The following is a 25,521-nucleotide window of genomic DNA, read 5'->3' on the forward strand; positions in this document are numbered from 1 at the left end:
GTCCAGGGTCACATGGACGGAATATTACGTCCATTGTAGGTAAGGGGTTAAATCCTGCTATTATAGTCGGACTGGGATGACTAGGCTAAGGGTGTTTTCATATTGTGTTGTGTCCCCGCTGGGGCATACATCCGAAATCCCCCGCAAAACGGGGTTCAGACACACACATCGACGGGGCCATAGACTGTAATGGTGACGGCAGAGCGAACGTGTGCCTTGCCATGCATCGTTTTCGGGTGTGTACACATACAGGACGTGGACACCTAGATGTAGTAGACTGTCTGAATTTCCACCTCCTGTAGGCGTACACTCCTGGAAAAAGTGCATGGCAGAACATACATTTGCTCTGCCGTCACCATTACAGTCTATGGCCCTGTTGAGGCATGCATCCAGACCCATGCCCCGACGGGGACAAAGAACGCAATGTGAATATACCCCAACATGTATGGGACTATGCATGGCACATTGCAAATATTGTACAGTTTGCTACACTATAGCCATTAATCTGGAGCCCAAAGCATTGCTTACTCTGCCCAACTTAGGGATGGACAAAGTGACCCTGGAGCCATTAATGTAAAGGAGGAGGCACAAGGCAGGGTTCACTGAAGAGAGGTGGGGCAGTTGTGCTCGGAACAGACCACCAAGCTGTTACAGCTTCATTAACATACAGTCATATGTAAAAGTTTGGGCACCCCTATTAATGTTAACCTTTTTTCTTTATAACAATTTTGGTTTTTGCAACAGCTATTTCAGTTTCATATATCTAATAACTGATGGACTCAGTTATATTTCTGGATTCAAATGAGGTTTATTGTACTAACAGAAAATGCGCAATCTGCATTTAAACAAAATTTGACGGGTGCAAAAGTATGGGCACCTCAACATAAAAGTGACATTAATATTTCGTAGATCCTCCTTTTGCAAAAGTAACAGCCTCTAGTCACTTCCTGTAGCTATTAATGAGTTCCTGGATCCTGGATGAAGGTATTTGTGACCATTCCTGTTTACAAAACAATTCCAGTTCAGTTAAGTTTGATGCTCGCCGAGCATGGACAGCCCGCTTCAAATCATCCCACAGATGTTCAATGATATTCAGGTCTGGGGACTGGGATGGCCATTCCAGAACATTGTAATTGTTCCTCTGCATGAATGCCTGAGTAGATTTGGAGCGGTGTTTTGGATCCTTGTCTTGCTGAAATATCTATCCCCTGCGTAACTTCAACTTCGTCACTGATTCTTGCACATTATTGTCAAGAATCTGCTGATACTGAGTTGAATCCATGCGACCCTCAACTTTAACAAGATTCCCGGTGCCGGCATTGGCCACACAGCCCCAAAGCATGATGGAACCTCCACCAAATTTTACTGTGGGTAGCAAGTGTTTTTCTTGGAATGCTGTGTTTTGTAGCCTCCATGCATAATGCCTTTTTGTATGACCAAACAACTCAATCTTTGTTTTATCAGTCCACAGGACCTTCTTCCAAAATGTAACTGGCTTGTCCAAATGTGCTTTTGCATACCTCAGGCGACTCTATTTGTGGCGTGCTTGCAGAAACGGCTTCTTTCGCATCACTCTCCCATACAGCTTCTTCTTGTGCAAAGTGCACTGTATTGTTGCCCGATGCACAGTGACACCATCTGCAGCAAGATGATGCTGCAGGTCTTTGGAGGTGGTCTGTGGATTGTCCTTGACTGTTCTCACCATTCTTCTTCTCTGCCTTTCTGATATTTTTCTTGGCCTGCCACTTCTGGGCTTAACAAGAACTGTACCTGTGTTCTTCCATTTCCTTACTATGTTCCTCACAGTGGAAACTGACAGGTTAAATCTCTGAGACAACTTTTTGTATCCTTCCCCTGAAAAGCTATGTTGAATAATCTTTGTTTTCAGATCATTTGAGAGTTGTTTTGAGGAGCCCATGATGCCACTCTTCATAGGAGAATCAAATAGGAGAACTACTTGCAAGTGGCCACCTTAAATACCTTTTCTCATGATTTGATACACCTGGCTATGAAGTTCAAAGCTCAATGAGGTTACAAAACCAATTTAGTGCTTCAGGAAGTCAGTAAAAAGTAGTTAGGAGTGTTCAAATCAAGAAAATGATAAGGGTGCCCATACTTTTGCACCGGTCAAATTTTGTTTAAATGCAGATTGCACATTTTCTGCACAATAAACCTCATTTGAATCCAGAAATAGTCCATCAGTTACTAGATATATGAAACTGAAATAGCTGTTGCAAAAACCAAAATTGTTATAAAGAAAAAATGTTAACATTAATAGGGGTGCCCAAACTTTTACATATGACTGTATTTGATAAAAACTAGTTTTTTACATATAATAAAAGTTATATGTTATTTAATGTGTTACACACACCTACCAAGCGCTGTTATTAATGTACTGGTCAGAAAGGCAATGACAGCCTCCTTTTAATATTATGCAAGAATAAAAAAGAAAAAAAAAATTGAAGCAAATTTTGCCATTAGGAATAAATGCAAAGTGTTAAATATAAAACAGGTCTTTATTATTACAAATGTAATGGCTGGATTCTACAAACCCTGTAGCCTTTCTACAACAGATATACATCAATGATAGATGGAAACCGTATCCGTAGTATTGCAAATATACCATAGTGTCAGGCTGGGAGTCTGACCGGCGTATGGAAAACGGGGCCTGTTGGGTGGGCAAGCTGTGGAGGCGACTGGCTGTGCGCCTCAGCATTGTGGATGGGGGCCAGAGCTGACCTTACATTGCGTACATTAGTCTGGACAGTAAGATGGTCCCAAGTATTGTATGATGTGATTGGTTTTCCATGCAGATCATCGGTTTACGTGGAAAATCGGCCATGTGCACCGGCAAGAATTGGTCTGTGTGCAGTCCGTAGTGCACATGGCCCAGTTCTTCACTAGTCTGAACACGCCTTTATTGTCAGAATAGTGAAGATTTACTGAATATGACATTTTAGAAGACAAGATTTCACATTCATACATCTTATCTGGAACTACAAGATGCTACTGAGCAGCAGGTAACCGATACCCTGCTACGTCTGCTCCTCTAGCTGTACAAGCCCCAAGGCTAGGCTCACACCAGCGCTAGCAATTCTGACATTCTTTTCTTTTATAGGAAGAGAGAAGCAGAATACAAGAAGGAGACAGATCTGTCACATAATGGACGCAAATTATGGAGTCTCTTGGGTTTCCAATATAGTGTTCAGTCTCATGATGGGGGAAAAAAAGAAAAAAAGAAAAAGTTCTATGTGCCGCGCTCTCTCTTCTGGTGGAAATGGTGGGGCCTGCAACCTCTTAACGAAGGCTCAGTGTGTACAAAGCCTAAAGGCATCTAGGATTTCAATAATCTTGGCAAGTCATAGTGAGAAGACTCCATCTGTGGCGGTCCATGTGCTGAGTCTATGGAGGGAAGGGGCACAGCTCAGAGCTTCTGCCCCATGTCCCAGACCCCCACTGATCAAATCTTTTTTTTTTTTTTTTTTAACGATCAGGCACACTTTAAGTTATAGGACAGTCTCAGAGATGGGGGCACTGAATTCCTGTTAGGCAGAAAATTAAAAATAATAAAATATATTGCATCTCTCTTGATTTTCCTTAATCTAAATGAAGGCTAAACACAAATGAGAACAAATTAATCATGGCAGGCACTGACATATTCCATTATCCTTCCCCTGGTAAGGAAATTATACTAAATCACTAGAAGTCATCATAGTATGTAGGAGACGTAGGTTAGGTAAAGGAAATGCATATTCACAATATAATAACAAATTCTAGAGCCATGATCACATAATGGCATAAAACATTAACAAATTTATAAAAAATAAAAACAAAAAAACCCCTTTAATCTGTTATATACAAGTATTTAATTAAGGCCGGGGGCTATTTGCCGACTTTTGCAGCATGACTTATGTGACATGACAAGCAAATCGCAAAACATCACCTGTGGCTCGACTTTTTGCGACTAGCTTGTCGCAAAACCCTAGGGGGCGCAATGCCATGCCATTACACTGTGAGGTAGCAGCAGCACTTGGCAATTGTTGGCTGTGCGACCTACGTCACGGCCGAAGTCGTCATGAGGCCCCTGCCCAATAGTGTTAGCATGACCGGGTCTCTGGGAAAAAAAAAAATAGGATCAGTTCATGATAGCATCAACTCCTGTTGGAAGAAGGCACCTTTGTGTCAATAAATTAATCAGCATGAGCAAAGCCCATTTCAAGTCATCTGAATCTGTAGGCCAAAAACTTTGAAGGTCGAGGTATTATTCTGGTTTGCGAGCCACAAAAAATATGCAGTCATAGAAGTACTTCATCATTGATAAATGATTCACCGTATATGTTGTCCTTATAGATTCTCTCTCCACCTGTAAATACAAGAGGGGTTCATTCATTAAATTGTAACTGCACTTTAGTTTATCATGTTCATAAATCAACAGTACAAGTGAAGATAAGAAACTTTGTAATATATCTGGTTAGAGATAGATCTCTTTCGATACATATCAGTTAGGCTGGTTTCACATTAGCGTGTGTGTGCAGCGTTTGATCCGCATGCGTACATATATTTAACATGGTGTACGCAGGGACATGCATTTGAATGCTTTTGCACACGCATGCGTCGTTTCGTGGTGTGCGGGCGAAAGCAACATTTGAGGCGTCAAAAATCTGCATATAAAATATACGCAGGCATGCGGATGAGTGCGTAAAAAAAAACGCATTACTGTCTATGGGAATGCATTGATAAGCAAGGACATGCGTACGCATGGGTTCGATACGCATGCGTACTTCAGAATGAGCAGGTCAAGGAAATGGTTTCATCCACCCCCAAAACAAAGCTGTATGAAAGGAAGTGTGGAAGCTGCAAGGCCATTACTTTCAAGACTATGAATCTGACAACAACACTGGCTACGCAAGTATAGAACCTTTGAAAACGGAGCTTAGACCTACCGGTAAGGTTATTTCCAGGAGTCCATCCTGATAGCACCATGGAGGTTGTCCTTCCTTTCATCCTTACAGGGACAGGAAATGCACGAGGTTAAACGTCCCCTCCCACACTCCAGTGATTTTTCCAAGTACCACGTAAGTCAGGATGCAATTATTTATTGAGACTTTGTACAAGCATGTTATTACAAATACAACTCATCGGGAGGAAACTACCAGTGCTGTCAGGATGGACTCCTGGAACCTTACCGGTAAGGTCTAAGCTCCGTTTTCCAGGACGTCCCTCCTGACAGCACCATGGAGAATACCAAAGTAGGAATTTGTTAGGGTGGGACCACTGCCTGTAGCACCTTACGACCGAAGGTCGTCTGGCTAGCTGTTAGCGTGTCCAATTTATAGTGTTTACAGAAAGTGTTTAGTGTAGACCAGGTGGCGGCCCTGCATATTTGCTCTACTGAGACTCCCGCCCTCTCTACCCATGACGTTGCTATTGCCCTAGTGGAATGGGCCCTAAGCCCCTCTGGTATAGGTTATTTCTTCGGCCTCGTACGCTGAGGCGATAGTTGATGTTATCCATCTTGCTAGGGTGTGTCTAGATGCACCTTTACCCCTAATTTTTACGGCTGTACTGGATAAAAAAATTTTGTGCCCTGTCCTGAGTGACTTCTAAGTAGCGTGTGACTGCTCGTCTGACGTCCAATGATTGAAAGAATCTATCGTTTTTCGGGGGACAGGCAAAATGAGGGTAGGACTATCTCCTGGTTTAGATTCTGAGGAGATACTACCTCTGGGAGGAATCCTGGGTTTAGCTTTAGTAATATGCGGTCCTCGAAAATCTGAATGTAGGGGCTCTTGACTGACAGGGCCTGGATTTCGCCCAGCTGCTTGGCTGAGGTGATGGCCACCAAAAAGTCTTTTGTGTAACCTTTGTGACGTCTATCTCGGATATTGGCTCGTATGGAGGTCTGCATAGAGCATTAAAGGGAACCTGTCACCCCCCAGGTCATTTTTCAATTAAAGAGCCACCTTCAGCAGCACTAAGGCTGCATTCAGTGAAGGTGACTCTTCTTTTTCTGACCCCCTGCCAAAATATTGACTTTTATAATTAGCTCCTCATACTTGTAATGTGTCCCACAGGTATGTTGCGTCCCCCTCTATCAGCCACCTTCCATTCGTCAATCATGCCTGTCCGATGCCTTGGCGCCGCCCACAATATGTCCATCACGATGCCCCGTGCGTCGCTGCCTCCTCTTGATTTTAATCCCGGCGCCTGCGCTGTAACAGGTGTTCTCGGGCATTCAAAGTGCGCGCTGCCCGAGAACCGACATCAGGCTATTGCGCCCGCGTGTTGCGGAGGCCCCAGCCCCGCAGTGTGAATATATGATAACATTGCACAGGCGCAATAGCCTGATGTCGGTTCTCAGACAGCGCGCACTGCACATGCCCGAGAACATTTGCTACAGCGCAGGCACCGGGATTCAAATCAAGAGGAGGCAGCGACTCACGGGGCATCATGATGGACAGATCGTGGGCGGCGCCGAGGCCTCGGACAGGCATGATTGACGGATGGTAGGCGGCTGATACTGGGGGACACAACATACCTGTGGGACACATTACAGGTATGAGGAGCTAATTATAAAAGTCAATATTTTGGCATTACTGGGGGTCAGAAAAAAAGCCACCTTCACAGAATGCAGCCTTAGTGCTGCTGAAGGTGGCTCTTTAACTGAAAAACACCTTGGTGGGGGGGGGGGGGGGGTGACAGGTTCCCTTTAAGTACCAGATTTAGGTCACATGGGGGGACTGTTTTCCTCAACGTGGGTCTCAATCTCTGGATGGCCTTTGTAAATCGTGCTATCCATGGATGAGAAGCCAGGGCAAAAATCAAAGAAAGTACTTAAAGCTGCTATTTGAACTTTCAATGTGCTTGGGCTTAGACCCTTATTAAATCCTGCCTGGAAGAAGTCAAATATTTGAGGGATATCTGGGCGAGATGGGTCTATGGGGGTACTACCACCTTCTGAGCAGAACTTATTCCAGATTTTACGATAGATTGCAATCGTAACGGGCTTACGGCTGGCCTGCATCATGGAGATCACTTGGTCGGAGAGGCCTCTGGATTTTAGGATCTCCCTCTCAGGATCCATGCTGCCAACTGTAGGTTCTCCGGATTTGGGTCTAGAAATGGGCCTTGGGAAAGCAGATCATCTGCCGTCGGTAGATGGAGTGATCCTTCCTGAGCCATCATCTTCAGAAGGGGGAACCAACTTCGTCTGGGCCAAAAGGGTACCACTAGCATCATCCATGCTCCTTCCTCCTGGATTTTTCTGAGGACTCTCAGGGTGAAACCGTATAGCAGTCCCCTTTCCCAACTTTGGTTCAGGGCGTCGACCCCTACTGGATGGTCCGCTGGAATGAGAGAGTAGAATCTCTTTAGCTTGGTGTTCTGCTTTGTTGCGAAGAGGTCCAACTGGGGGGTTCCCCACCGGTGGCACAAGTCTTCGAAGATTTCTTCCTTCAGTTCCCACTCGGTGGCTCGGACTTCCTGTCTGCTCAGATAGTCGGCTATATTGTTCCTTGAGCCCTCTAGGTGTACCGCTGAAATGGAGCGAACATTGTTCTCCGCCCAGGTGAGGATGCGGGCTGCTAAGTCTTGAAGCTTACAGTGTCTTTGGCCCCCCTGATGGCGTAGGAAGGCTACTGTGGTCACGTTGTCTGACATGACCTTTATGTGCTGGCCCCGTAGACAACCTGCTTCTTTTTAGTGTCTCCCAAACTGCTTGTAGCGCTCTGTAGTTTGAGGACTGTGCGCTGATGTTTCCGGGCCATATTCTCTGCAGGTATCTTCCCTCCAGATGGGCTCCCCAGCCTTCTTTGCTGGTGTCCGTTACGATGGTCATGCATGGAGACAGGATCCAAGGCACCCCCTGGCTGATATTTCTGAGACTGATCCACCACTTTAGAGATGATCTCAAGGCTGGGGACGGCCGAAAGTCCCTGTGTCCAGAGAGGACTGCTGTCTGTCCCACTTTGCCAGGATTTCCCTCTGCAGGTTTCTTGTATGAGCCTGGCTCCACATTACGCAGGGTATGCATGCTGTCAGGGTACCCAGGATCTTCATTGCGGCCCTTATGGATATTCGATCCCGCCATAGCTGAAGAAACAAGATTCTTCTTTTGGAGTCTAACATGACACCCAGGAATTTCTTCTGGGTCCCAGGCTGCAAGTCCGATTTTTCTTTGTTCAGGATCCATCCTAGATCTTCGAGCGTGGCGATTACCGAGACTAGCTGCTTTTTTTTTTTTTTTTTTTTTTTTTTTTTTTTAACTCCGATGCTGAATGAGATCTCACAAGGAAATCGTCCAAGTATGGCAAGATGATTATGCCGTCTTGTCTCAAGTGGGCCACTATCTCGGCGACCAACTTCGTAAAAACCCACGGTGCTGAAGCCAGGCCGAAGGGAAGAGCCTGAAACTGAAAGTGGTAGTATCTGCTCTCTATTTTCAGTGCAAACCGCTGGAACTTCTGTGAGGGTGGATGGAAACATGATAGTACGCACTTGCAATTGTGCACATTGTGGAATTCCTATGAGCGGGATGGTGGTTTTTAGAGATTCCATCCGGAATCTTTTGCATCGGATCCACTGGTTTAGTGGCTTTAAGTTTATAATGGTCCGACTCTCCCCCGACAGTTTCTTTACTGTGAAGAGGGTTGAATAGTGTCCCTGACCTCTCTCTGTTTCTGGGACCGGGGATCACTACTCTTGACCTTAGCAGGTCTTTTACATCTGCCCATTATAGGGTCTATAAGGGCTCTGGACTGGAGATTTGTAACTATGAACCGTGCTGGGTTTTTTTTGTGAATTCGAGGGTGTAGCCCTGGGAAACCGTGTTGAGAATCCACCGATTCTGGGTGATGAGTTCCCATGCCCCCAAGCAGTGTTTGCGGCGTTCCCTTACGGGTATGGTGTCATTGTCTCCTACTCCTGGAACTTTGTCCAGAGCGAGACGGGGGGGGGGGCTACTTTTTCCCCCCTTCGTATATTCCCAATGAGCTGATTTCCCTTTCCCTCTATATTCCTGTCTTTGGTAAGGACGGGACCTCTGAAAGGGAGAAGGTCTTTTTGTTTTTTCCTCTGGAAACCCTTTTTTATCGTCCGAGGCAATCTCCAGGATCTTATCTAAGGCCGGCCCGAACACTCTCCCACCTGAGAAGGGTATGGCACATACATTATTTTTCGACTGGTAATCCCCTGACCAGGTCTTCATCCATATGGCTCGACGAGCCGCATTGGATAAAGAGTTACTCCTGGCCGCAAATCGCACAGATTCTGCTGATGCATCCGCCAGGAATCCGGTTGCGATTCTTAACAGGGGGAAGACCCTCTAAGATATCACCTCTAGGGGTTTTCCCTTTTGATTGGTGTTCTAACTGGTTGATCTATAGGTGCATGGATCTGGTGACCGATGTGGCGGCTATGTTTGTCTTTATAACCGCCGCAGAGGCCTCCCAAGCCCTCTTTAGAAGCACGTCGGTCTTCTTGTCCATAGGCTCCTTGAGACTGGAGGAATCTTCGAAAGGGATCAAGGTTTTCTTTGACACCCTTGCCACCGGGGTGTCGATCTTCGGAACTTTATCCCAAGTGTTAATGTCCTCCTGGTTAAACGGTAGTCGAAGCTTAAAGTCTCGAGGCACGACCAGTCTTTTCTCAGCGTCCTCCCATTCTTCTAGAACCATCGTACGGATATGGCATCCTAGCTCTTAAGCCCCCAAACATCTCGTCCTGGATGGACTGAGTCTTTGGGGCTTCCTCGATCTGCATAGTGCTTCTCACGGCGCCAAGGAGCTTGTCCATGTTTTCCGAGAAGAGGTATCTCTTCTCCATCTCGGGAGGTTCTGAGGTTATCTCGCCTTCCTCCTCCGAGTCCGAACATGGCGACTGAACCTCTTCATCTGATGAATGGTCGGACTCCCATCTTGGTCTCTTCGGCTGGGGCTGGCTGAAAGGCTGAGTAGGTAGCAGTCCGGAGACGGAGGCCTGGACCTCCTCTCTAACCATTGTGCGCATCTCTGCAAGGAAAGAGGCCTGCTTGCCTCTGATGATCCTAAGGGTGCAATCTTCACATAGGGGTTTTTTCCATGACCCCGGTAGTCTGCTGGCACACATGGGGCATTTGGGTCTGCCCGATGTCCTGGAGGTTGATGCTGCAGGAGTCGGTGCGGTTTTATCCTTAATATAAAAGCACAGGAGTTTTTATTTACCGCTCCTGTCCTTGAGCCATGCTGCCCCTCGTGCCCCCTACTCAGACGCTGGGTGCTCCGGCTGATCGCTCGCTTTCGCGGCGTTATCCATAGCGGTTATGGCAGACCTGTGTGGCAGACCCTCCCCGCCGCTTTTATCCTACCTTGAGTGGAATGAACCCACGATGTCCGCAGCGTCGCCCGCTGCTGGAGACGGTGCTCTGATGCGCCCATCCTGACGCCACCGGAAATCGTCATTGGGCGCCTGAAAGTGACGTGGCCGCGGAGGCTCCAGCGCCTGGAATGATGCAGAGTGCGACAGCAGGAGCCAAGAGCCCCGCTGAGGGGAAGCGGCTCCGAGTCCCGGAGCCCTGCTCCATGGGACGTTTGGCTGAGAACCACCCCTCATAGGGGGGGTGCCACCCCGGACCATCTGACAGGGGGGAGCTGGAGTGAGGACCCCAATCCCCCTGACCCGTAGATAAGTCTGATGGTACTTGAGTGTGGGAGGGGACCTTTAACCTCTCGTGCATTTCCTGTCCCTGTAAGGATGAAAGGAAGGACAACCTCCATGGTGCTGTCAGGAGGGACGTCCTGGAAAATGTCTCTCTCACTGCAATCTGTACTTTGTACTAATTTTTTTTTATTCCTTTTAGACTGGTTGTGTCCTGGTGATGGCATCTGTCCCAGTGCTGTGCTGATTGCTGTGCTGTTGGACTACTGCCTATAATGTAAGTATTGGTGTCCATTCTTTGGGGGGTTTTTTGGCTACATTGTGTTTGGCTCTTAACAAGTTTAATGTTTGTTATCTTTATTTTTCTGTAGTGTTTCACTTGACTGCTGCCTGCTCTTCAACCATGTCCTCAAATGAAGAACTGACTGCTTCCCAGAGTGGACATGACACCGATTATGTAATCACATTTGCTATACTGATTGGTATGTATTGACTGGCAATACTATACCTGTGTTAAATCATGTAATTTCTTTACAGGTACCTTCCACTGATGAAGAGCAGGAGCAGTCGAGTGGAAATGATTCTTCCCAGGGTCGTCAGGCCCATGTGTCTCAGGAGGAAAGACTGGGTGTAAGTAGTCTTTCATCAGAGTTGTAATTGAATTTGTTTTCAGTTTTACTTAAAATTGTTTTGTTTTATTTGATCAATAGGTTCCACAATGGGAAGAAGCCAAACAGGAAATTGACAACGATCAAGTAATTAACCTTGTGCAAGAGCGAGTACCGTTGTGGGACACCCGTGATTGTCAGCACTCTGACACTGTTGTGATTCGAAGACTCTGGGAATTAGTGGCCACATCGTGGTTGCATGATTGGGACTGTGCCACGCTACATACCTGAAATGATTTTGGTAAGTATTGCAATGTGGTGTGATGCGCCAGTGAAACTATAAATGTAGGTGCATTGTTTTACAATTAATTTTTCTCCCCCCCCTTTCATAGTGAAGAGAATAGGAGTCCGTTGGCACTCGATGAAGGATCGCTTCAACAAGGACATGAGACCGGAGAACCAGGTTAAAAGTGATGCTGCTCAAATGATAAGAAAATATAAATACCACCGTAACCTTGTTTTTCTGAGGCCTGCGCTTGCTCAGTGAATGTATCTTTTGTGTTGTCTTACTATTTAACTTTTTTTTTTTTAACTAATTTTTTTTTCCTTTATTTTCACCACAGAACCTGATGCAGCACAACATAACCTGGATCATCCTCTTTTGAAGCAGCCCCTCATCAACCAGGCAACGAACAGACGCAGTCCCAATCATCCACCAGCGATGTAGCAACCTGTCAGGTCTCACAGGCTGAGGAACAGGCAGCCGCCGGTTCATCAGGTTTTACCCTCTCCCAGCCCTCTGCTTTTGTTGGGACTTTTTGTCAGCGGCAGAGGGCCTGGGAGAGGTCACTCATGCCCGAGTTTATACACTTAACCTCAGTCTTCCAGGAGGGGATTAAGGTGCTTGGTGATAGACAGAAGAGTGGGTTCCACCATGTGAACACACTTATACAGGATGTCAACAAACGCCTTGACAGCCTGGACGCCGACCTTGAGAGACCGGCGCGATATTTTTTTTTGCAATAGAGCGTGACGTGTCGGAAAACCTTACGACTCAATTCCAGCTCAACGTCATGCAAGCCTGCCAGGCTGCCTACAGCCACACATTGCAGCAGCAACAGACCGAAAGCTACAATCCACAGGCTGGAGGATATTACCAGCAGCCGAACATATACTTTACAACTCCCACAGCACCGAACTATCCTCCACCACCACCGCCTAAAGTTCACAGATCCACCATGCTGCAGACTTCATCATCCCTGCAGCCTTCATCATCCCTGCAGCCAGCAGCATCCACCACACTCCCAAGTTCAAGACCCCTGCAGCATCCACCATGCGGCCCAGTCCAGCACTATGCCAGACGACTGCTACAGAGGCCACCACTCCCACTCGGCCAAGAAAAAAAAGGACAAAAAATAAACAGATTCCCACCAGGACAAAGACCCGGAGGCAAAAAACCCTGGCAAAATTGGACCCACCACCTCCACCCTCACCTACCAATGTGTCTCTGTTGTCAAATGTGTCACTACATTCCCTTTTGTCTGTCCCTTCCAGTTTGTCTATCCATTCTCATGATTCCATCCATGATCCTATCCTTCAATTTGTTGCCCCTTCCCCTGTAACCCCTTCCTCATCAATTACCACCCATTCCTCACAGCTCCACACCCCCAAGGTCCACCCCATCTCACCCTCAGATAGATCCCGATCCTAAAACCAATAATTTTTGTTAAATAAAATTTTTGCTTTGTTTGCAATATCTGTGTTTTCTTTGTCTCTAAGTGCCGACGCCGCAAACACACGTGTATTGTATTGTTGAGGGAACTTGTATCGGGTGTTTTACTACTGGTATATTATTTACAGTTGTGGCCAACAGTATTGACACCCCTGCAGTTCTGTCAGATAATACTCAGTTTCTTCCTGAAAATGATTACAGACACAAATTCTTTGGTATTATTATCTTCATTTAATTTGTCTTAAATGAAAAAAAAAAACAAAAAGAATTGTCCTAAAGCCAAATTGGATATAATTCCACACCAAACATAAAAAAGAAGGTGGACAAAAGTATTGGCACTGTTCAAAAAATCATGTGATGCTTCTCTAATTTGTATAAATAACAGCACCTGTAACTTACCTGTGGCACCTAACAGGTGTTGGCAATAACTAAATCACACTTGCAGCCAGTTGACATGGATTAAAGTTGACTCAACCTCTGTCCTGTGTCCTTGTGTGTACCACATTGAGCATGGAGAAAAGAAAGACGACCAAAGAACTGTCTGAGGACTTGAGAAACCAACTTGTGAGGAAGCATGAGCAATCTCAAGGCTACAAGTCCATCTCCAAAGACCTGAATGTTCCTGTGTCTACCGTGCGCAGTGTCATCAACAAGTTTAAAGCCCATGGCACTGTGGCTAACCTCTCTAGATGTGGACGGAAAAGAAAAATTGACAAGAGATTTCAACGCAAGATTGTGCGGATATTGGATAAAGAACTTCGACTAACATCCAAACAAATTCAAGCTGCCCTGCAGTCCGAGGGTACAACAGTGTCAACCCGTACTATCTGTCGGCGTCTGAATGAAAAGGGACTGTATGGTAGGAGACCCAGGAAGACCCCACTTCTTACCCCGAAACATAAAAAAGCCAGGCTGGAGTTTGCCAAAACTTACCTGAAAAAGCCTAAAACATTTTGGAAGAATGTTCTCTGGTCAGATGAGACAAAAGTAGAGCTTTTTGGGCAAAGGCATCAACACAGAGTTTACAGGAGAAAAAAAGAGGCATTCAAAAAAAAGAACATGGTCCCTACAGTCAAACATGGCGGAGGTTCCCTGATGTTTTGGGGTTGCTTTGCTGTCTCTGGCACTGGACTGCTTGACCGTGTGCATGGCATTATGAAGTCTGAAGACTACCAACAAATTTTGCAGCATAATGTAGGGCCCAGTGTGAGAACGCTGGGTCTCCCTCAGAGGTCATGGGTCTTCTAGCAGGACAATGACCCAAAACACACTTCAAAAAGCACTAGAAAATGGTTTGAGAGAAAGCACTGGAGACTTCTAAGGTGGCCAGCAATGAGTCCAGACCTGAATCACATAGAACACCTGTGGAGAGATCTAAAAATGGCAGTTTGGAGAAGGCACCCTTCTAATATCAGGGACCTGGAGCAGTTTGCCAAAGAAGAATGGTCTAAAATTCCAGCAGAGCATTGTAAGAAACTCATTGAGGCTGTGTGCCCACGTTGCGTTTTTGTAAGCGTTTCCGCAGCGTTTGTGCCGGCTCAGACGCTGCAGAAATGCTTACAAGATGCTTCTAATTCATTTGCATGCGTTTTTGGCTTTTTGTGCCAATGCATGCGTTTTTAACCGCTCAAGAATCGCTTAGCGGCTAAAAACGCAGCATGCACATTATTTTCCGCATAGCTGAGCGTTTTTAGCCATCCCCAATGTTCCCAGAAATCGCGTGTCAAAAAGCGCATCAAGAAACGCGTCTTTTTCCGCGCGTTTTCTGGGAAAGGGGATCCTTTTCCTGAGCGTTTAAAAACGCTAGCGTGGGCACATAGCCTGATGGTTACCAGAAGCGGTTGGTCGCAGTTATTTTGGATAAAGGTTGTGCAACCAAGTATTAGGCTGAGGGTGCCAATACTTTTGTCTGGCCCATTTTTGGAGTTCTGTGTGAAATGATCAATGTTTTGCTTCATTCTCTTTTGTGTTTTTTCATTTAAGACAAATTAAATGAAGATAATAATACCAAAGAATTTGTGTTTGCAATCATTTTCAGGAAGAAACTGAGTATTATTTGACAGAATTGCAGGGGTGTCAATACTTTTGGCCACAACGGTAAGTCATCAAACATTACAGGTACATTTTAACATTACAGGTACATTTTACTTAGCGGCTTAAACCTTTCTGTCTTGCCATGCCACAAGTCCATTATCAGAAGCAAAGTATGCAGCAAACGTATCCCTCATCTGGGCAACTTCCACCGTAGTCCTCAGAGGGTGATCTTGGTAATCATGCAATGTAACAGGTTCCTCAGGTTCTAAGTTGGGTCGCTCTTTTGCCAGGATGTAATTGTGCATAACACACGATTTCACAACCTCATCAATTGTCTCAATTTTTAGATTGATGGCTGTTCCCAAAATGCACCATTTAGATACCAGCAAGCCAAATGAACACTGCACGGTTCCTTGTGCCCTTGTCAGTGCATTGGTGGTCCTTGAGTGATGGGAAGAGGTTGTGGCTGTGGAAAATAGAAATTATTATGATGGCCCATGTCAGAGTTTTGGAAAGTCTGAGAGTCATTTCCTCGTCCAAATGAGCCAACGTCCATCTGCAATCTCCATGAAAACAATGGAAAAGTATTTTTTTGTAATTAAAATACTCGGTTCCACTTCCAGCAGGTTTCATAATCCGAAAGTGTTTGCCGTCCACAGCCCCCACACACAGTTAGGAAAATTACAAATGTCCTGAAATTTTTCAGCATTTTCCAGCTAGAGTTCAGTTGTGGGTTGGGGAAGAAATTCTTGACGCAGAACGTCACATAAAGCCCTGCAGGTGTCTCCAACAATCCCAGAAAGGGTGGACACTCCAATCCGGATCTGAAAGTGTAGAGATGATAATGTCTCTCCGGTAGCCAGGAATCTGCCGAACAGAAAATGGGGAAAAAAAATGAATACATGGGTTTTCTAACAATAATACTATGAACATGTGTTTGTTTTTCACAATTACGCACCTCAGGGTCACCAACAGAAGTTCCTCAGCAGGAATTGCTCGACGGAGTTGTGTGTCCTGCCTGGTGATGGATACTCGGACACGTAACAAGTCATCAAAACTCTGTTCCGACATCCTCGCGTAGTCAAAAAAACTTCTGAGGGGTTGCACACAGCTTGGTGTACGAGTGGTAGGCTCCACGGCTCTCTCGGAGTTCAAGGATGGGGTGTTGCTAGTAGTGACGATGTCTTCTCAGTCTTTCTTCTTGACAAGCAAAGGCAACAGCCAATTTCAATTGTAAATCCAGATCATAGAAGCTCTCCAAGTCAAGATCCATCTTGCAGCTGGATATAGCAGCCAAAGACGAGGATTTCCACAGTGCAGTGTGTCTATATAGTTATGTCCATATATATTTGGACAGAGACAACATTTTTCTAATTTTGGTTCTAGACATTACCACAATGAATTTTAAACAAAACAATTCAGATGCAGTTGAAGTTCAGACTTTCATTTGAGGGTATCCACATTAAAATTGGATGAAGGGTTTAGGAGTTTCAGCTCCTTAACATGTGCCACCCTGTTTTTAAAGAGACCAAAAGTAATTGGACAGATTAAATAATTGTAAATAAAATGTTCATTTCTAGTACTTGGTTGAAAACCCTTTGTTGGCAATGACTGCCTGAAGTTTTGAACTCATGGACATCACCAGACGCTGTGTCTCCTCCTTTTTGATGCTCTGCCAGGCCTTCACTGCGGTGGTTTTCAGTTGCTGTTTGTTTGTGGGCCTTTCTGTCTGAAGTTTTGTCTTTAACAAGTGAAATGCATGCTCAATTGGGTTGAGATCAGGCGACTAACTTGGCCATTCAAGAATATTCCACTTATTTGCTTTAATAAACTCCTGGGTTGCCTTGGCTTTATGTTTTGGGTCATTGTCCATCTGTAGTATGAAACGACCAATCAGTTTGGCTGCATTTGGCTGGATCTGAGCACACAGTATGGCTCTGACTACCTCAGAATTCATTCGGCTGCTTCTGTCCTGTGTCACATCATCAATAAACACTAGTGACCCAGTGCCACTGGCAGCCATGCATGCCCAAGCAATCACACTGCCTCTGCCGTGTTTTACAGATGATGTGGTATGCTTTGGATCATGAGCTGTACCACGCCTTCACCATACTTTTCTCTTTCCATCATTCTGGTAGAGGTTGATCTTGGTTTCATCTGTCCAAAGAATGTTCTTCCAGAACTGTGCTGGCTTTTTTAGATTTTTTTTAGCAAAGTCCAGTCTAGCCTTTTGATTTTTGAAGCTTATGAGTGGCTTGCACCGTGCAGTGAACCCTCTGTATTTACTTTCATGCAGTCTTCTCTTTATGGTAGATTTGGATATTGATACGCCTACCTCCTGGAGAATGTTGTTCACTTGGTTGGCTGTTGTGAAGGGGTTTCTCATCAGAATGGAGATTATTCTGCGATCATCCACCACTGTTGTCTTCCGTGGCGCCCAGGTCTTTTTGCATTGATGAGTTCACCAGTGCTTTCTTTCTTTCTCAGGATGTACCAAACTGTAGATTTTGCCACTCCTAATGTTGTAGCAATTTCTCGGATGGGTTTTTTCTGTTTTTGCAGCTTACGGATGGCTTGTTTCAGCTGCATGGAGAGCCCCTTTGACTGCATGTTTCCTTCACAGCAAAACCTTCCAAATGCAAGCACCACACCTCAAATCAACTCCAGGCCTTTTATCTGGTTAATTGTCACAATTGTTAATTGTTAATTGTCATTGTTATCTGTCATTCTCAATGACATAACGAAGGGATTGCCCACACCTGTCCATGAAATAGCCTTGGAGTCAATTGTCCAATTACTTTTGGTCCCTTTAAAAACAGGGTGGCACATGTTAAGGAGCTGAAACTCCTAAACCCTTCATCCAATTTTAATGTGGATACCCTCAAATGAAAGCTGAAAGTCTGAACTTCAACTGCATCTGAATTGTTTTGTTTAAAATTCATTGTGGTAATGTCTAGAACCAAAATTAGAAAAATGTTGTCTCTGTCCAAAGATATATGGACCTAACGGGGTGTGTATATATATATATATATATCCCATGACACGCCCATTGGGTGTCTGATGTCAAGGAAAAGCTACTGGAAATCATTAGAAATATCGAAAGCATGCGCATAAACAATGCAAACGCATGCCAAAACGCATGCGCACGCGTTTTTTGCTGTCATGCGTAAGATGATGCGGATAAAAAACGCTGTGTATGAATGCGTTTGCATGCGGATGATATGCTGCGGACTCAAATGCTAATGTGAACCTAGCTTAACTCCTCTCCTACACTTATCATTCATGCTCAAAAATGGTCTACAGATCTGTCTTCAGTAAAGTATCAAATCACACCTACTGCCTGTAGAAGTCTATGGAGATGGGAAGAGGAGACAGGAGCAGAAGGGCACAAAGAAATTGTTGAAGCTTCTAGTGATGAAATCATGCAGTAAGCAGTAATTTATTTACCGTATTTTGCGGTTTATAAGACGCACCACAAATTTTGAGGAGAAAAATAGAAAAAAAAAACTTTAATAAAATGGTGGTGCTTCTTACAATCCATGCGTCTTATTGCTTACCGGGGGGGAGGGGGTGTTGGGATGGCCGCGAAAAACCCAGGGTCGCTGCTGGAGGAGGCAGGAGTGGGGCAATGCTGCAGACCCCATACTGAGAGAAAGGAGTGTTCCGATGTAGGAGGCAAGAATGGAGCGTTGCTGCAGGCTGAGATGAGGGGGTGTTCGGATGTGTGATGCTGCGGGTGTTCAGTGGTGGTGGGGCTCCGCTGACAATTTGTGAAAGCCCGGAACCCCAGCACTTCCATGATTTACTATGCGGTGGACTCTGGGGAAAATGACTGCCAGATTGAGATCTTGGCGCTGAGATCTCATCTCCTGAGATCCTCCAGCAGCGACCCTGGGACCCTGCTCCGCCATGTCCGGCAAGTTAGGCCTGTTTCACACTTCCGTTTTTGTGTCCGCCAAACGGATCCGTTTCCGTTTTTTTGACGGAAACTGATGCAAACGGATCCGTTTTTTTAAAAACGGATCCGTTTTTTTGACGGATCCGCGGTAACCGTAATGGAAGTCTATGGGACAAAAAAAACGGATCCTGCAAAAAATGGCGGATCCGTTTTTTTACGGAAAACAACGGATTTTGACGGATTTGAAAAAACGGAAGTGTGAAACAGGCCTTATATTCGCATTATAAGACGTACCCCCCATTCCCCCCCCCCCCTCATTTTTTGGGGGAAAAAAGTGCATCTTATAATGCGAAAAATACGGTATTCTCTTTTTACAAAGATTGAATTAAAAAAAAACTCCTGTTCTTTAAAATAAGAGGGCTAAAAAAATATCTAAGAGAACCCCTTTAACATCAACTTATCCAAAATACATCAACCAATAAAAATGCTTGTTGTTTTATTTAAAGGGTTATTTCGAAGATAGAAAATCCTTTCCTATGCATTCATGATCCATGGGCCCTCCAGCTGTGCTAGGCTTTCTCTGGTAGTTTCATAGACATCCGCTCCATTTGAGGAGAGACACTGCAGAGCCTGTTCCCACCACCACTGTGGATCCCAGGGGTTGGACCCCTAGAAATCACCAAGCAATCTCCTATTCTATGGTTAGGGGATAACCAGCCATCTTGGGAATAACATCTTCATTAAAAAAATAAACCACTGACAATATGGCCTAACAGGCAACTGTAAAATGAAAATTTAACTGTGGCAATGCGTAAGAAATGTTTGAAATCTTTCTTAATACCTCAAAATGAAATCCAAGTTGTATGATAACATTTTTGAGATCTTCATAACTCACTTCTATAGAAAGTTCATTTGCCAAGTTTTCAAAATGATATAAAAGTGGTCCTGAAATAAATAATAATTCACAAATCGGAAATGAAACAATATGTATTCTGCAATTCTGTTTCAAGTCTATAGTATTAGTTTCTTTCCGCTAGGCCGGCGACTGAGGGCCCCGATGGGAAAAATCTAGCACTGATGGGGACAGTTTATCCTTATTGTTGATTGCCTCCGGGCTTTAGAGATTTTCTTGCTTATTTTCAGAAAGATTAGGGAATTTAATACTGCCCACATCCCCGAAAGCCAATGTGTCAGGCACATTATGAAGATTCGGGAACGGTTCTTGTTGCAGAGAAGGCAAGATTCCTGGCGGGCACACAGTTATAATGGAGAAGATCAGAGTTCAGCCCTCCTGGCCCTATAATAAAACAGCGGAGATCGTACTAACCCCAACTGCTAATGGAACACCAACAATGATCATACAACACGGCCATTAATAATCACCAGATATATACGTTAAAAGGGTTTTCCTCCATTTGAAAATCCCTGTCCTGCGGCCTCAGTTTGTTTTAAAAAACAAACAAACTGTGCTTTACTCACCCTCCCTGTGTCTGGCGCAGAGCCTCTACCGTGGCTGCAGGCAATAACGGAGCTCAGCATCTCTGCTTACTGGCTGCAGGCAATAACGGAGCTCAGCATCCCTGCTTACTGGCTGCAGGCAATAACGGAGCTCAGCATCCCTGCATACTGGCTGCAGGCAATAACGGAGCTCAGCGTCCATGCTTACTGGCTCCAGGCAATAACGGAGCTCAGCACCCCTGCTTACTGGCTGCAGGCAATAACGGAGCTCAGCATCTCTGCTTACTGGCTGCAGGCAATAACGGAGCTCAGCATCTCTGCTTACTGGCTGCAGGCAATAACGGAGCTCAGCATCTCTGCTTACTGGCTGCAGGCAATAACGGAGCTCAGCATCTCTGCTTACTGGCTGCAGGCAATAACGGAGCTCAGCATCTCTGCTTACTGGCTGCAGGCAGTAACGGAGCTCAGCATCTCTGCTTACTGGCTGCAGGCAATAACGGAGCTCAGCATCTCTGCTTACTGGCTGCAGGCAATAATGGAGCTCAGCATCCCTGCTTACTGGCTGCAGGCAATAACGGAGCTCAGCATCCCTGCATACTGGCTGCAGGCAATAATGGAGCTCAGCATCCCTGCTTACTGGCTGCAGGCAATAACGGAGCTCAGCATCCCTGCTTACTGGCTGCAGGCAATAACGGAGCTCAGCGTCCATGCTTACTGGCTGCAGGCAATAATGGAGCTCAGCATCCCTGCTTACTGGCTGCAGGCAATAACGGAGCTCAGCATCTCTGCTTACTGGCTGCAGGCAATAAAGGAGATCAGCATCCCTGCTTACTGGCTGCAGGCAATAACGGAGCTCAGCATCCCTGCTTACTGGCTGCAGGCAATAACGGAGCTCAGCGTTCATGCTTACTGGCTGCAGGCAATAATGGAGCTCAGCATCCCTGCTTACTGGCTGCAGGCAATAACGGAGCTCAGCATCTCGGCATACTGACTGCAGGTAATAACGGAGCTCAGCATCTCGGCATACTGACTGCAGGCAATAACGGAGCTCAGCATCTGGGCAGACTGGCTGCAGGCAATAACGCAGCTCAGAACCTCAGCATACTGGCTGCAGGAATTAACGGAGCTCAGCATCTCGGCATACTGGCTGTAACGCTGTCGACATGATGTCAATGCTGCAGGAAATAACGGATCACCGGGAGCAATGGCAGAGACACTTTACCAGGGGGTTTCTGAAATAAGAAACCTCTTTACACAACCAAAAATATAAACTGTGAATACAATACTTCATAAAAGCATGCACTTCCATTTATAAAAGGAAACTAGGAAATCTCTTACCTAAATTAATCCAAATGCCACCTGGTTTAAGAATTTTCCAGATTGTCTCAACATAGTCGAGAATATTATGTGCAGTGTCTATAAAAAAGCATGTGGCTACACAGTCCCAAGAGCCTGTTAAAAATGGAGATGGAAAACATAGAAACTATTAGAAAGCTGCCATTCTATTGGTAACACATATTTGCAGGACTTGTCTCACTCTGTCCATAGGAAGTGATTGCCCACTTAAGATACCCCTGTAAGTGGCAGAGCTGTTCGCCTCTCGGTAACAGCTCGGAATAACTGGCATGTCTGTGCATTACATGCAAGGATCACCATGTCAGTGGCAAGCGTGTAATGCTACTATGGCTTCGTGGCTATTGGCTTGTAACTTACATAATTCACACAGATTATACCCGCATTTCCATTTATTAATGTGTGTCTGGATCAGGCAGAATGTGAACTAACCCTGAGTACAGGTCCTCAACAATGAAATATGTATATATATATAAAATTGAATGTGTGTGTGTGTGTGTGTGTGTGTGTGTATGTGTGTATCACCAACCAATCACAAAGCATCTTTCATTTCACCAGAGCTGTTTAAAGGAAGCTAAGCTGTGATTGATTGCTATAAGCAACAGTTTTCCTTGCAACCAATCACTAAGCATCTTTCATTTCACCAGAGCTGTTTAAAGGAAGCTGAGCTGTGATTGGTTCCTATGAGCAACAGTTTTCCCACTCCACGACAACACCTCAGCAAACACTGACATGGTAAGAGAAATCTAGCATCCCTGGGAACATAAGATCCCAGCCATTGTCTGCCCCCCAGAAAGGAGCAGAGAGCACGTGACAGAAAAGAATCAACCGCTCCCGTGCCCATATACCCATCACACATCCTCCATCCCATAGGCACATCTTCCCTCTTAAAGGGATCTCCTGTATGGAAGTTAGGGCAAATCCCTCAGCGCTCCGATACTGACCCCAGGCCTCTCTTAAAGGGATCATTGGTATGGAAGTTAGGGCAAATCCATGCAGGGCTTTGGTTTTGACCCCAGGCCTCTCTTAAAGGGATCCCTGGTATGGAATTAGGACCCTTCCACTCAGCGCTGTGGTTCTGACCCCAGGATTCTATTAACGGGATCATTGGTATGCAAGTCAGGGCAAATCCATTCAGCGCTCTGGTTCTGACCCCAGTCTTTCTTAAAGGGATCATTGGTATGGAAGTTAGGGCAATTCCACTCAGTGCTCTGGTACTGACCCCAGGCCTCTCTTAAAGGGATCCCCAGTATGAAAGTGAGGGCAAATCCACTCTGAGCTTTGGTACAGCCCACATAGCCATGTGTTGTATATTTAGGAGTCGTGTTGTAGTTTTTAATGACATTCACTTTACTATATAGAGTACTGAAAATCAAAAAATCCACTGTCTCAAAAGCATGTGCTGAGCTCATGCAGGATGGCCATGACGGAGCACAGTACGGACCTGGAGACACCACTCTGTGCTCCCTCAGGAGCTCAGCACTTCTGCATGATAAAGTGAGCACCTCTGAACAGTCTTCTAAGTAATGAGTAGGGGGTCTCAGGATCCAGCCCCCACCCAAAATCTGCTTCTAACTTGACCAGAATTGATCAAATCTTTATCAAAATTCTAAATTCTGAGTTAAAATCTGTTTTTAGTGAAGACACCTGAGATAGGAGATGGCGGCTGCTACTTATAAGATTCTATGTAGACGGGGAGGGGGAGGAGCTCTGCCCCTTAGGTAGCCATGGTTACAAACACGGATATAGTGATACAGTTGACTAGCTACTAGTGGTTGTAACCATGGATACCTAAGGTCCTGCAATGCCTGCACATGACAAAAGAGACATAACAAATCAGAAGAACTATACTACATTTCTAATTGGAGGTATTTGCTAATATTATTATACCTACAACACCTACTACATATTGGAATATGATCTTGGAAAGGGGAATACCCCTTTAAGTTAAAGCCGAGGACACATCTGTCACTGCCAGGGAGCCGTGCACCACGGGCATTTTAACCCCCTAGATGCCGCAAACGAGATTGATCGAAGCATTTAACACAAGGAGAGTGGGCTTCCTCTACCTTTCAATCGGCGCCATTGCGTGTCTTCACAAGGGCGCGTTCGTTGCAATGGCAACTCGAGGTCGCCATGACAATAAACTGATCAACAGGCTAGAAAGCTTGTTAGACCATGTCAGGAGCATGGTCTAAGAGGCATTTTTCAGTGCAGCACTGACAGGTATAATGCATTGCTATGCATTACACTAGCAATCAGAGTAATAAAAGTTAAAGTCCCTTAGAAGAACAAAGTGGAAAAAAAAAAAATTGTAAAATCACACACACAAAAAAATATTATTGTACCAATAAATACACTCATTTACGTAAAAATATAAAGTACACGTTTGGTATCGCTGCAACTGGAACAATCCAACCTATAAAACTGTCACACTAGTAAACCCTTTCAGTGAACACTATTAAGAAAATAAAAAATAAATGAAAAGCTTAGCAAAAAACTACTTTTTCATCATACCACAGAATAAAAAGTGGAGTAAAACACAATCAAAGTCGAATATAAATAATTATGGTATTGCTGAAAACATCACCTTGTCTTTCAAATAAACCGCCAAACAGCGCTCACTCAGCGAAGAAAAAAGTTAGGGTATGTGCACACACCGCGGATTCACCAGCGGATTTTTCCGTGCGGATCCGCAGGTAAAACCGCAGGTAAATTGACCTGGACAATGGAATAGGTGGCAAACCGCAGCGGAATCCGCAGAAAGAATTGACATGTCAATTCTTTCTGCGGATTTAAAACCGCAGCTTTTCCGCAGTGAAAAAACCGCAGCATGTGCACTGCGGATTGTAAATCCCATAGACTTACATTGTACTGTACACTGTCTGCAGAACTGCTGCGGATCTGCAGAGGCCAAATCCGCTACGGATCCGCAGCAGAATCCGCAGCGTGTGCACATACCCTTATAGCTCTAAGAATAAAGTGATGCAAAAACAATTATTTTTTCTATAAAATAGTATTTATTCTCTAAAAGCGCAAAACATAAAAATGATATAAATGTAATATCGCAGTAAACATAGTGACCAGAAGAATAAAGCTGCCTTATCACTTTTCCCACATAGTGAACGGCATAAAAAAGAGCCACTAAAAACAATTCCTGAAAATGGTAACAATAAAAATGTCAAGTAGTCCCACAAAAAAAAAGCCCTCACATGACTGTCGGCAGAAATATGGAAAAATTATAGCTCTCAAAATATGGTGATGCATTGCATAAACTTTATTTTGCAATAAAAAGCATCTTTTAGTGTGTATCAGCAGCCGAACATAAAAAACTATATAAATCTGGTATCGCTGTAATCACACCAACCCAAAGAATAAAGTCGTCGAATCACTTATACTGCACGAGGAGCAGCAAAAAAATAAATAAATAAAACTAATTCTTCACCTGCTGTTGATTTGTTCATTCTGTCTCCCAAAGATCGCAGTAAGGCTTGGCTCACATTTATATTGCGCTCTATGCTGAGCACTTACACCAGGGTTTCCGTGTAAATTTCTGAAATACGTGACGGAAGATTCCCTGTAATGAGCCAGATTTAGGAACTATGGACACTGTCTGGCCTGTGATCCGGCGGTGTCCGTCTTTTTTGATGTGCATAAAATTTCCGTCAGCCACGGTTGTGTGCAATTGTGAAAAGACTAACACCTCTGAACAGAGGCCAAACGGAGACCAGAGTAAGGGCCCCGTCACACATAGCGACGCACCAGCGATCCCGACAACGATCTTACCTTGTCAGGATCGCTGTTGT

At 45.0% G+C, this 25,521-nt stretch overlaps 1 protein-coding gene across 5 annotated transcripts in view; it reads right to left on the bottom strand.

The window, feature by feature from the left end:
• Positions 1-2,497: 2,497 nt before the first annotated feature.
• The window catches only part of CARNMT1 (carnosine N-methyltransferase 1), a 70,092-nt gene continuing 47,068 nt past the window's right edge, over positions 2,498-25,521 (bottom strand). For 3 of the 5 annotated variants that reach the window (XM_073543763.1, XM_073543759.1, XM_073543764.1), the window contains exons 6-8: positions 21,701-21,814; positions 19,746-19,849; positions 2,498-4,363 (exon numbers count right to left, since the gene is read on the bottom strand). In XM_073543763.1, the coding sequence (XP_073399864.1) occupies positions 4,262-4,363; positions 19,746-19,849; positions 21,701-21,814 (320 nt within the window). In that variant the 3' untranslated portion in view covers positions 2,498-4,261. Of the gene's footprint in view, positions 4,364-19,745; positions 19,850-19,869; positions 20,202-21,700; positions 21,815-25,521 lie in introns of those variants that run through there. The other 2 variants (XM_073543762.1, XM_073543761.1) reach the window with 2 other exon arrangements.

The sequence above is a fragment of the Dendrobates tinctorius genome, unplaced genomic scaffold, assembly GCF_039654945.1.
Source record: "Dendrobates tinctorius isolate UK_male_01 unplaced genomic scaffold, ASM3965494v1 ptg000134l, whole genome shotgun sequence".
NCBI classification, from domain to species: Eukaryota; Metazoa; Chordata; class Amphibia; order Anura; family Dendrobatidae; genus Dendrobates; species Dendrobates tinctorius.